The following is a 15,000-nucleotide window of genomic DNA, read 5'->3' on the forward strand; positions in this document are numbered from 1 at the left end:
CACAACTTGGTAACAGCTGGAATAAAACTTCTAGAATACTGTGTAGTATTGAGCCTCATGACGGAGAAGGCCTGGCTATTAGAATTAACTGCCTGCCTAGTATTACGAACAGGATTTACAGTAATATTATTCTACTTAAAGACTTCCATATCAAATAAACAAGATAACAGAATATTCATCTTAATATTTCGATAAACTTTCCGTTAGAGACATACATTGCATAATATGATGAATAACCCACCGTCACAAATTCGGAGAGATTCATTCTTTATTAAGAATGAAAATTGCATATTCCGCAACAAACATGAAGGCTCATTACTTTTGTTGGTGCGAAAAATTGGGTTGCACTCCAGTGCGAAGTAATTACTCTCAGCATGTATCATATTTCTATTTGATTGTAAAGGGCAACTTATTTCAACGGTGGGATTTGTTGTCTCTCTTCATGATTTATGTATTTGTCATGTAAAACGTCTAGGATTTATTGAAATATTAATATAAGATGAGAGAGAGAGAGAGAGAGAGAGAGAGAGAGAGAGAGAGAGAGATTACATAACCAAAATGATCTCAAAACCACTGAATCCTCTGGAATCAAACGCGAAATATCCAGAGTTCCTGGAACAGAGCTCTTTCAAGGTATGTATTACCAGTCTTATATTCGCTTGCCGTTCACCTGTCCGTCTTTCTCTGTGGGGAAATTTATGCAAGTCTCTCCCCACTAAATTGTCAATAGTGTCCGGGAGAAATGATCAGGAAATTGCTTACCAAATTCGGATCAAGTCTGAATTCGTCTATCTAAATTTACATTTAATATATATTTATATTTGTATATATATATATATATATATATATATATATGTGTGTGTGTGTGTGTGTGTATACATATATATATATATATATATATATATATACAGTATGTATATATATGTATATATACATATATACACACACATATATATATAAGTATATATATATATACGATATATATATATATATATATATATATATATATATACATATATATATATAAATATATATATATATATATACATATATATACACATATATATATATACATATATATACACACATATATATATACATATACATATATATAATCAATTACTATTGTTTTCAATAAACGTCAAACGTAAAGTAATTACAATCAGATTTTCAGTAACTACAAAGCAACTGACATTGAACACGCATTTATGAATAAATTACCAACGTTCTCAATCAAATGTTCTCTTTTAATGCTGAATGGAAGAAGCAATTTATGACTCTCTCTCTCTCTCTCTCTCTCTCTCTCTCTCTCTCTCTCTCTCTCTCTCTCTCCGGATTACTATAAATCACTTCAAATTGCCAACACATCTTTCATCTCATTTCCCATCGTTGGTAACACTCTCTCATATATTATCGGTCATGCGTAGAAAATAGAAGATTGGTCGGAGTAAATTCAGCAAATATGGAAAAGGGCGATCATTATCTGATAATCATAAACATTATTTTTTTTCCTCAAGATGTAGGTTTAGCTTCCATTTTCTCTTCTTTTATGTGTCCTTGTGTCTCTCAAACTCTCAAATCTTGATTGTAAATATGTGTAATTCAAATTTAGTTTTGCTCAGCATTGATGATCAACAAAGTTACAAAAGAAGTGAATGTTCAGAGAGCAATTTACTATTATTATTATTATTATTATTATTATTATTATTATTAGGTAAGCTACAACCCTAGTTAGAAAAGCAGGATGCTACATGCCCAAGGGCTCCAACAATGAAAAAATAGCCAAGCGAGGAAAGGAAATAAGGAAATAAATAAACTAAAAGAGAAGTAATGAACAATTGAAAATAAAATATGCCGTTTGATATGTGATAAGATATTCTATAAAAAGTATGTAAAACGTTTTTTTTTTTTTGATAGATATGAAGACGAATTTTTGGACTTGATGGAAATATCGTTTTATTTTGCAAAGATAATTCTTTTTATAAGATATATCAAGATTAGCTTATAAAAAAGGTAAATAAGCAATATAAGTTAAATCGCGTACTAGTACTTAGTCATGCATTTTGAATAATATTATAGGCGAATATTATCAAAGGATATTTTCCATATGAAATGTTACATGTTCATAAATCACTGTTTGGATATTACCAAAGAGTTATTATTATAGAATTCCAATATACATCCTTTACTCCTCTCACCAATCAAAAAGGAAAATTGATTTTTAATTTGTATTCATAGAGTCCATTTGACAGAAATATGTGCATATTAATGTTGCATTCGAAGTCCATCGGGCATTAATCTAGCTCATGCTTTAATTTTGATCGAATGATTTTCATGTATCACTTTCTACCATTTGTTGTTCATATTTGAGTGATTCATTCGGTAGTTTTGATCGGCTGTTTTTCATTATTTCAGATAATATTTAACACATTCATCGGGTAGAAAGATTTTGTCTTATGAATGGCGTAAATATTACTATCGTTTGAAGAACCTAAAAAATATCCGTATTGTTTTGCTGACTAAGTTGGCTTGGTTAACGTCAGTGGTCAGCTCCAGATTTCACGCCATAATACATATATGTATATATATATATATATATATATATATATATATATATATATATATACATACAGATATATATACATATATATAAATAAATACACACACACACATATATATACATATACAAATAAATAAATTTATATATATATATACTGTACATATATATATATATATATATATATATATATATATATATATATATATATATATATATATATAGATATATGGAAAAGCAAGATGCTATAAGCCCAAGGGCTCCAACAAGGAAAAATAGCCCAGTGAGGAAAGGAAACAAGGAAACGAATAAACTACAAGGGAAGTAAAAAACAACGAAAATAAAATATTTGAAGAACAATAACAACATTAAATTAGATTCATAACGGGAGGCTTCAGAAATAGCTGTTCAAGGCAGTGTGTATCAAAATTATGTAATCTTCTAGCAACCATGGATAGCTTTGAAGCACATTGCTAAGGTGCTCATTATTAAGTGACACTCTGGAAAGCTGCAGGTTTTGAATCCCGGCCTAAAATTAGCCTTCTAGAATGCAGTTGGGGGGAAGTAAAGGGATCAACACGGCATCCACAGGACAGTCTTCAAGGACAGATGCCATCGGCACCAGAAGAAATAATGAGCCTTATTAAGTGTGCTAGCAGTACCAGCCAAACTCGGCTGAATCCCTCGTCAGGCTGGGAGTAGCGGAGAGAGGAAAGGTTCCCTTTTGTTCCTTTGTTTGATGTCGGGTACCCACCAAAATCGGGGGAGGTACCCTGGTAAATAGATAGATTAAGTGTGCATGCAAAACGGGATGTAGCACAGCACTCTGTACCTGTACAAAGAAATTACTTTCCTGTACAATGTTCTGGTGTAGGAAATCGTCCCAGTTCATAATTTGGATATTTAGAAACATATATGATATTTCCCTAAAATCCATAGTTGAAGGACGTATGGGCTTGTCACTATCTAATATGAGAGAGAGAGAGAGAGAGAGAGAGAGAGAGAGAGAGAGAGAGAGAGAGAGAGAGAGAGAGAGAACAGTTTTAATTTGAACAAGATTAAACAATCTAAGGATCAATGGATAAAATTTTTTAAACATGATCTGTCAATAAATATGTCAATATGAAACTAATTATAAATCTTAATGCTTTCAAGGCTTTCAGACCAAGTACAAGGGCTGCCAATTTTAATTCCTTAAAAGATAATGAACTAGAGTAAATATATTACAGCAAACGCTCTCTAGATAGATTAAAGCAATATATCTTAATTTAAGAATCTTTTGGTTTTGATATAGAATCATAATTACCATTTATTTGTTAATGATGACGTAAATCATCTAATGTTTATGTTGGACAACTTGGAACCCATTCGCCAATGACGTCATATTCATCAGTAAGACCAGAATTGACGTTTAATATTTCCTTTAAACTTTTAAATAACTCTTAACATAGGTCATGATCACGTTTTTGTATTTGAAGCTTAATTATTTATTTCTAAAATAATAGACATACATTTTGGCCTGGGTATTTTTTTACGGTTTTGTGAATGTATAACAATAATGTTGAGATCTATCATCTGCTTTTTGAAGTATATACATCTAATCAATTATCCAAATTTAAAAGCAAAATGCTGTGTTTAAAACAGAATGTTACTAATTACCAGAATAGCCAACCTTAAGAGATCCAAGATATGTTAGGAAAGATAAAACAGTAATTCTTACAATACTTATACAAGTTGAAAACCAAATATAACTGAAATAGTGTATTACTTTAATCATTTTTAACATAATGTCTACACCGTGGATAATTAAAGCGATGTTTATAATGTTCTTGGTTTGGTCCACAATTGGTACCCTCATAGAATTCCTTTATGCGAAATTGGCGTCTGCTGATCGTTCTTTTAGATGAAAGAGTTTGTAAATAGTTTCATGTCCTTACCACAGCTTTTATGAATGAGCTCATTTCTTATATGGAACTACAGCCTATTTTCCATTATACAAACTAAACATGGACCAGATTATTTCATTGTTTGAAAATTTTGCTATTATAAAAAGTTAAAAGAATCTAATGTTTACATCCCCCTTCACAGGGGGAGGGGGGTGGGTATTAAAGGCAGCAAACCTTTCGGTTTTATTAGAGGAGGGATCATACTAAATAATCTGTTCATGAGCACTTTAGTATGATAGTAAAAAAATAATTCTTATATATACACATTTTTCATCACAATATTTTCCAAATCACTATATACCTTTTCATTATAAGATATTTTCTCCACTTAAAGTGTTGGCAATTCTGAACCCCGCCGCTATGAAAGTCCAATTTTGCGCTAACTGTAGTTGAGAGTACCCTCTAAGATTTCTTATATCTGTCATGATACGTCCTATTTAGAAATTTTTATCATATATATTATTGATCTTATTGTATCTATACTGACATATCTGCAAAAGATATTTTGTCAAGCATTTTCAAAGAAAGAATATAATAAATTTAGTTTCTTCGGTGATTTTCACATGTTGAGATCCCAATAGATGGCATGAGTGAGGGTATTTTGAGAGTAAAATACTGGTAAAATCTGGTTTCGAGGAACATTTGGGGCGTTGTTTTTCGATTGACTCAACCAATAGCAAGGTCTGAATATTTCTTTAGCCAATAGGAACACGCCATTCGGGTAAACAGTTAGCGAACAATTGTATGCTCGTTCAATTACCCAAAGAGCCAATGTACAATTCGGCAATTAACATAGTGAAATCTTAGTTTGATAGATTATTTGGTCTTAAAGAATGGCAACACTTTGAATATTAAGTTTTTTTTTATGTATCAATCATGATAATTATTCAAAATCGACAGAAGCTCAGGCAAAACTCATAATCAAAGTCTTTTATTGCATTTGGACGCTCTAAAGGAAAGCTTCCTTATGCTATATGTCATATCGATTTGTTAAGGATTTTTCTCAATTTTTTTTTTTCATCAGAGATTAATAAAGTCTTTTCAACTTATCATGTTTACTATATGAAACAAAAATGAAAATGAACTTTTTATTTATATAACCTGATTTTCAGTCAGAAATAAATTTTTAATGTTTCCATATTTTGATCATATGGCACTTGTTTTTTCATTGAAATAAAAATTTTGGCATATATATATATATATATATATATATATATATATATATATATATACCAACAACATGAAATACAGCTGTTTGGAGCCCACTGCAGGATAAAGGCATTGGATATATATATATATATATATATATATATATATATATATATATATATATATATACATATATATATATATATGACTGTGTGTGTATGCTGTGTGGTATATACTCTCTCTCTCTCTCTCTCTCTCTCTCTCTCTCTCTCTATATATATATATATATATATATACATTGATATAGAAATTATTTAAATTATTATGGAACAATAGTATATAATGAATGAATTTTTCTCTATCTCTGCTGTCGTGAAATTTATGCCAAAATAATTCACTGAACTGTCAACAGTAATCTCAGAAAATAAATTTCCAAATGCATTGCAATATCACAACAAGCATGAATTTATTTGCTGGAATTTACATTCATGATATATTTCTCATAACGCCCCTCAGTACCACCAACAATATCACGAAATTCTGGAATTATTTTGAGCCTGGATAGGGAGAAAGAAGGCTTCTCTGTTATGTTTCCAGTCTCCATATAAAAGATGTTATAATTGCAATAAAATTTTGGAAAGCAGTTGAATTGTAGTTAGAAATGTTTTACTAATTATATATATATACATATATATATATATATATATATATATATATATATATATATATATATAGATAGATATATATGTATATATATACATACATACATACATATATATATATATATATATATATATATATATATATATATATATATATAAATATATATATATATGTATATATATATATATGTTTTTTTTTTTTTTGTAAATCTGTTAGTTTCAAGTTTTCCTAAGGAAAATGCAACCTCCGTGAGTAAAAATAAATCCGTGAGAAACTACCCACTTTTGATATTCCGAAGGATTTAAAGTTTTAAAGGCCGCTCATGAATGGCAGAGGCAAGGGACAGTGACAGTGCCCTACAAGCAGGACAATGCCCTAGAGACTGACCACATATACATATGATTAGAGCCCAAGCCCCCTCTCCACCAAAGCTAGAAATACGGAGGGCCAGATAATGGCTGCTGATGACTCAGCAGATAGATCTATTGGCTCCCCCAAACCCCACATCCTTAGCTCACAAGGATGGTGAGGTTGCAGCGCCCAAAAGGAACTAATGAGTTTGAGCGGGATTTGAACCCCTGTCTGGCGATCATCAGTCAGGGACGTTACCACATAGGCCACCACAACCATTAAGATGCATCTTTAATGTTATTCCTACTGGAGTGTATAATCAAAACTGCTGTCACTGAGGTATATAGATAGAAAAGTCTTTTCCTGTATACTTTCCTATCCCTCAAAGCACCAATAGCTGATCAGCGTCAATGGCCTTAGATATCAGGATGCCAGAAAACTTTCAATCAATCAATCAATCACAAATAGCTGATTTATGTCAATGAGGCAAAAAAAAATATGCTTCATCTGAAAGCTTTTCTATCACCATAAAGTGACGTTTTGACCAGTTATTATTTATTTCTATATTCTGATATTCATACAGTAAGAACTGCTATAAATGACATAATTGTTTTACAGGATGATCAGCTGTAAACTAAGGTCTATAGAATACTCTATAGACATTTCTGTAAACAACTGAATCAAGACCAAGCTCAAGTATGAAAACTCAACTTTTGAAACATTCATGTGGATAATTCGATCATAATGCTATTTTCCTCTCTTATAGATGTTGCATTTCCATCAATATCCATGCAATAAAATAATGTTGACCAGTTTACATCAATTGGAAGACACAATTTCCCAGGAAAAAGAAGAAGAGAAAAATGAAAGTGATCGTGTGTTGCAAGCCTGGTACTACGCCAAGAACAATCTGTGTTCATCAAAAGTGTTCGTGACTCAGGGGATCATTGAGCGCATCAAAGGGCCTCAGAAATCCTCAGAACAGGTTTAATAATCGAGCGGAGTAAGACGGAGGAGGCTATTAAGCCATTGCTGTAACGATGTGGAGTTCAGGTAGATTGGCTTTAAGGTAGCGCTTAAGGCAATTCTCCGTAGAGCCATAAAGGATAAGAACGCTATTAACTAAATCAGAGAAGAACAAAGAGGATTGGGAAGAAACACGCAAAGGAATAAGCTCTCTCTCTCTCTCTCTCTCTCTCTCTCTCTCTCTCTCTCTCTCTCTCTCTCTCTCTTATTGGCGTATGAGAATGCAAGGGTCATGAAGTCTCTCTCTCTCTCTCTCTCTTCTTGGCGTAAGAGAATGCAAGGGTCATGCAGTCTCTCTCTCTCTCTCTCTCTCTCTCTCTCTCTCTTTTCTTGGCGTAAGAGAATGCAAGGGTCATGCAGTCTCTCTCTCTCTCTCTCTTCTTGGCTTAAGAGAATGCAAGGGTCATGCAGTGTCTCTCTCTCTCTCTCTCTCTCTCTCTCTCTCTCTCTCTCTCTCTCTCTCTCTCTCTCTTCTTGGCGTAAGAGAATGCAAGGGTCATGAAGGCATGAATTGGAAATGCTTCTTCTAAGTTGTTGCAACTGGATTAACAAAAGTGAGCTTATCTACTTATTACCTCCGCCAACGAAGTTGGAAGGAAGTTGTTTTCGCCCCTGTTTGTGTGTTTGTAATTTGTGTGTGTGTTTGTTTGTGAACAGCTTCCTGGCCACAATTTTAATCGTAGAGTAATGAAACTTGCAGGAATTAAGCTGGAAATGATTACATTTTGAAAGGTCAAGGTCAACGGTCAAGCTCACGGTCAAACAAAATGTCCAATTCACGTAATCAGCGATAACTTTGGTCATCGTTGTCACATCGACTTCAAACTTGGTTCATATTTGAGTGTATGAAAATCCAAGCAAACTAATACATGTTAAGGTTAAAGGTCAGGGTCAAGGTCTAGCAAAAGGTCGAGAATAAGCTACCGCGGCGGAGGTCAGCACTTTACTGAGTGCCCATCTAGTTAGCAGAATGTTACGGGCTGTAATATATGCATGCTTTTAGTAGTAGATGAAATAGACCCCCCTCTCTCTCTCTCTCTCTCTCTCTCTCTCTCTCTCTCTCTCTCTCTCTCTCTCTCTCTCTCTTATTCTGTATTTTGTGCTTGTTAGTCTTTGGTTACAGATCAGTCCTTTTTAATATATATTAGTAGGTGTTTATGTACGTTTGTGAATTTTGCATATCTTTCGAATGATGATCAAAGTGACCTTCCTGGAACATAGAAAGCTGACCAACCTCAAATGTGCATTTATTTAAATAGTCTACGTATTCCTTTCTTCATCGTCCAGAGAAAAGGGCGTCGAGTTTTGCGATGTGTTTGAAAGTAAACATACCAATTATTACTGTTCTTAAAATCATTCATTTTTCCTTGTTTCCTTTCTTCACTGGGCTATTCTCCCTGTTGGGGCCCCTGGGCTTATAGCATCCTGCTTTTTCAACTAGTGTTGTAGCTTTGCAAGTAATAATAATAATAATAATAATAATAATAATAATTCCTTGTTTCCTTTCCTCACTGAGCTATTTTCCCTGTTGGGGCCCCTGGGCTTATAGCATCCTGCTTTTCCAACTAGGGTTGTAGCTAGGGAAGTAATAATAATAATAATAATAATAATAATAATAATAATAGGTAACTCAATGTCTCGTAATTAATTTCCTGAATATTTCTAGTACTGTGAAACGAGGCATCTTTTACTAGTCTTTGATTATTGCAGGTGCAGAACTTTGCATTAACATTATTTCTTCAAGTATATGCATCTTATTAAAGATTCTAGGCTTCCCTCTTAATGATAAATAACCTACAAATATGACACCCATTCAGCATGTCTTCTAATCAGATACACAAAACCAAAACAGTTATGTTGAAAATAAAATTCAAGACTTCGAAAAAAACAGCGTATTTAGAGGAAACGTTGACTTTTTCATTTTGCAAAGTCTTCAATATTGCTTACCTTCTTGGTCCAGCAGAATCGGTACCCTGATCTGGGCTAGATTTTTATTTAGCTCATTTTACACGTTATACAAGATTTATAATAATACTAAGTATATAGTCATTTTTTACCTTTTTTTCGTGACGTTCAATGCTACACATAATTCAAAACGTTTTATTCTAGCTGAGGCCAGATTGTAGAACATAAATTATCTTCATAATCATATAGCTGACCCAGTGAGACTTCAGGAGTTCAAAATAATCTATAGTCTCATAGTTTATCTATTACTTATACATTTACTTTTGCTATTCATCTTAATATAATATAATTTGTTTTATTTACTTTCTTTAGTATCTTTTTAGTTACTCCATCTCTTCTCTTAGTGGGCTACTTTCCTGTTAGATTCCATATCCTTGGAATATTCTGTTTCAAGATTTTCTGTTTGCAGTTTGGCATGTAATAATAGCAATAATACTAATAATAATAATAAAAAAAATAGATCTCATAGCTAAAATCTTTCTTTTGATACTAATTTAAAGATCGTTTAACTTCCTTTGCAGCATTTTTATAAGTTTTTAATGACCTGCAAACATTTTTTTCCCTCAATATTGTTTGCATAAGTATGTTTTCTTTACAATGTTTTTATGCTTTTCATTTAAAACTACTTATATCAACTTTTTCAGAGTAATTGCTTTACACCCACGTTAGTCGGGTACTTCCATTGTTTTAAAGGCTTCTTTTTTTTGTATGTTATCTATATATATATATATACATATATATATATATATATATATATATATATATATACATATATTGTATATATATATATATATATATATATATATATATATATATATATATATATATATATATATATATATACTGTATATATATGTATATATAACAACATTTATCAAATTTTCTTTAAAAGCCTTTTAATTCTGATATTTATCACTGGGAGTTCGTTCACCAGTTTCGATTAGTTCTACTTATTGGATACTCCAAAATCATACCATTGTGCTCTGGCCTTGGGTAGTGCCATAGCCTCTTTACCATGGCATTCCACCGTCTTGGATTGAGTTCTCTTGCTTGGGGGTACACTCGAGCACGGTGATCTATCTTATTTCTCATCCACTTGTTTTGGGGGAAGTTTTATAGTTTATATATGACAGATCTAATTCAATGTTGTTACTGTTCTTAGAATATTTTATTTTGTTTGTTTATTACTTCTCTTGTAATTTATTTATCTGCTTGTTTCTTTCCTTACTGGACTATTTTTCTCTGTTGGAGCCCTTGGGCTTATAGCATCTTGCTTTTCCAACTATGGTTGTAGCTTAGCAAGTAATAATAATAATAATAATAATAATAATAATAATAATAATAATAATAATAATAATAATAATATACAGTTATAAGGTCCAGTTTGCATTCAAAGTCTGTATTATAATAATAATAATAATAATAATAATAATAATAATAATAATAATAATGATAATAATTATAACATTAACATTGCTTGAATGCAACCTGGACCTTTTAACTGAAAATAACAAATATAACAATTTACCTATTGTTGATATATAGAAATTATAGTTTATCCATATACAAGGGATACCACACAGATGAAGGTCACTGTTAAAATCGTAATGAAGGAATAAAAATCCGTCTCTTTTCAAAAGGAAAGTTGGGGCTGTATAGAAATAAATGGTTATAGTATTTCTTAAATAATTGTAACAATAATTGCCATGGTATTTACGGGGACTCTCTAGATATAGCCTTTGATTAATTAATAACTTATAATTGTCCTTTTAATTTTAGAAGCAACAAACCAAAGTCCCATGTTCTGAGTGATTTTTTTGTATACAGTCCACCGCTACTGGAGAATTTAGGTATTAGCAAGATCCTAGGTTAGGTTACACTTTAGAAAAACCGTAATTTTAACCGGAAATTCTCCGTAAAAATATATTGTTCTCAGCCGTATTTCAATAAAATATAGGTAGCCGTAATTTTTACCCTACTTGGGTATTATCTTTTACGGGTTGGTGACCGTAATGCCACTCCTTTACGCCAATATATATGTTTTTTAAACGGTAAATGCCTGGCAACATTTATTCCAGGATTTACTGCTTTTTACGGTAAATCTTTGATCAGTGTAGGTTAGAGAAGGTGGGACTCCGATTATTAATCTTTTCCAAGAATAAGGATTAAGTAAATTCTAGTTGCATACTTACAGAAACTATCAGAGAAATACTACATTAGGAAATCATCATCATCCTCATCATTTCTTCCTACGCCTATTGACCCAAAGGGCTTCTGTTAGATTTCCCCAGTTGTCTCTATCTTGAGCTTTTAATTGAATATTTCTACATTCATCATCTCTTACTTTGCGCTTCATAGTCCTCAGCCATGTAGGCCGGGGTCTTCCAACTCTTCTAGTGCCTTGCGGGGCCCAGCTGAACATTTGCTGGACTAATCTCTCTTGGGGAGTGCGAAGAGCATGCTCAAACTATCTCCATCTACCCCTCATCATAATGTCATCAACATATGGCACTCGAGTAATCTCTCCTATAATGTCATTTCTAATCCTGTCCTGCCATTCAACATTAGCAAATATCAAAACCAAATATCGAAACTTTAATCCAAAAATGATTGCAAAATGGAAAAATACAAGAAAAGGATAGAATAGTCTTTTTCATTCGATGAAGCAATTTAAAAAAAGACTCTTGAATATCAAATAAAAACCTCTCAATTGTTATATTCCAGCATACAAATAGATTTTCATACTAATTAAAAAATTCATCCCAGTTTACCAAATGAAAACTTACCATAACCTAAAACAAATGAAAAAATATATACAATAACAAATGAGAATTTTAGATAAAAAAAAATCCTTTGTACTATTGTATTCTACATCGTTAAAGAAAATACAATAGGAAGCCGCTTTCGGAACAAAACCACCAAAATTATGTTTTTTTGCAAACTATGAATTCAAAAGAGTCAGTCAACCATGTGCTCTCGGAAGGGGGAGCAAATGACCGAAGAGTTAAATGCTACCTGTTACTGTGTTCTGTCTATCTCTGTGTAGTATACCCCTCTTCCTTAACGATTTGTGTAAATACACATTTTCTCTCTCATATATATATATATATATATATATATATATATATGTATGTATGTAAATATATATATATATATATATATATATATATATATATATATATATATATATACATATATACATACATACATATATCATATATATATATATATATATATATATATATATATATATATATATGTATATATACAGTATATATAGACGCACACACATATATATACTTATATATTAAATATATATGTATATATATACACACACACATATATATATGTGTGTGTGTAAAAATACACACACATATATATATATATAATTATATATACACACGTATATATATATATATATATATATATATATGCTTATGTGTAAATATATATGTATATATGCAGTAGCATATATATATATATATATATATATATTATATATATATATATATACATATATATGTATATATACAGTAGCATATATATATATATATATATATATATACATACATATGTGTGTGTAAATATATATGTATATATATATATATATATATATATATATATATATATATATTAGCATTTATATATATATATATATATATATATATATATATATATTTCTGGGGCACAGAAGAATTAGTTTGTCTTACTACAATACTGTGGTTGTTGCTAAGATTTTAATTTCTAATGCATTTCAAATATTTATTTTCAAAGTCTAATTACAGTACTGTACTATGTATCCTCAGCTCCAATCTCAAGAGGAAAAACTACCTGGTAGTAGACAGCCAGGTTTGCCAGGCAAGTTAATTTACTTTTTATTACCCTTGTCTTGAATGTTTTGGCTTTCGACTTTATGGATTTGAAGTAGATATCAATTATAGGCTTATTGATGTATTCAGGGAATTATCATTAAATAGGGTTGTTTGAAAGAGATCTCAATCACTATTTTTGAAAGCTTACAAATAAAAACATCCTTTATCTTGTTGATCGCTTCTAATTAGAGACCAAATGGGTGTGTTTCAGAGAGTTTAGATATAGAAGTAATATGATTAATGGAAGGAGCATAATTGTTACCACTTTAGGAGCACTAACTAAAGGGAGTTTGGCATTAGGAGGTTGGCGGTGATTGTTGGGGTGAGGCGGTGGGGGGGCGGGGGGGGGGGCGGTGTTCTTTCATGTTAACGATGAGAGGAAATTATCTTAAAATTACTAGAAAAGTCCACCTGGAAATTCCTAGGAAAGCCACTTTGGATGAGGAAGCAATGGGGGAGTGGCATTTTTCATTAGTCAGAAAGAGAAAAGAAGTAGAGTGGTACAGCTCTTTAATTTTTGATATATGAAATGAATAAAGCATTTGTGTTTATTCATATGACCCTCTTGATAAAAATACGAAGGATAGACTTATACCTCGCCATCTTTTTTTGAGAATGAAATGGCATGAAAACCAAAAGTTCCATCACCCAGAGGAACGAGTTCTCTTGCCTTTATGAATTAGAACAGCCACCACTCATTCAAGGAAGGAGCTTTTGAAAACATCAGAATAGTGAAGTACCTCTTCTCTTGCTCAGTTCCTGCGTTTCCTCGAATCTTTGTTTTTATAATGCTGATTGTCGTTATAGGATAGACAGTTATGTAAGAAAAAATTCTTCAGAATAATGTGAGTATGCTTTGCATTTTTGCATTATTATTTAGCATTCAGGATGGCATTGACGTGATAAAAAAGTTTTTAACGTTAATTTTTCCCTTCATAATAATAGTTTACTTTAAATACTTACGTAAATCATGTTTACATCCAGTGGAATGCTTCATTTTGTAGTTTAATTATTTGGGACCATTTGATTACATAAACTCATGTCAGTGAAAGGTAACATCTGGAGATGTTCAATATTTAGGGAGTTGATTAATCTTGTATTGATTCACTCTGTTAATAGTTCGTTTTATAAACACTAATTAAGTATAATTACTTGTTTTTTTTCACTCTTTTTAAATATTATAGCTGATTATCAAATACTCTTATTATTCTCAGGAATTAAGAAAAAGAGTATTGTATTTTAGTCTTGATGAATTATTTTTGGTTAAATGAAGACGTTAAAAGATTGTGAATGAATTCCCTACATGTACTAAGTATAAAAGCCACGTTGTTACTATTATTATTATTATTATTATTATTATTATTATTATTATTATTATTATTATTATTATTACTTGCTAAACTACAACCCTAGTTGGAAAAGCAGGATGCAATAAACCCAGGGGAAATAATGTATAAGTTAAACTCCCTTT

At 31.3% G+C, this 15,000-nt stretch overlaps 1 protein-coding gene across 1 annotated transcript in view; it reads left to right on the forward strand.

Moving 5' to 3' along the window:
• The window catches only part of LOC137649175 (trichohyalin-like), an 82,536-nt gene extending 74,879 nt beyond the window's left edge, over nt 1–7,657 (forward strand). The window contains exon 3 of the mRNA XM_068382164.1: nt 7,433–7,657. Within this exon, the coding sequence (XP_068238265.1) occupies nt 7,433–7,657 (225 nt within the window). The remainder of the gene's footprint in view (nt 1–7,432) is intronic.
• The last annotated feature ends 7,343 nt before the right edge of the window (nt 7,658–15,000 follow it).

This window comes from Palaemon carinicauda, chromosome 11 (genome assembly GCF_036898095.1).
Source record: "Palaemon carinicauda isolate YSFRI2023 chromosome 11, ASM3689809v2, whole genome shotgun sequence".
Classification (NCBI taxonomy): Eukaryota; Metazoa; Arthropoda; class Malacostraca; order Decapoda; family Palaemonidae; genus Palaemon; species Palaemon carinicauda.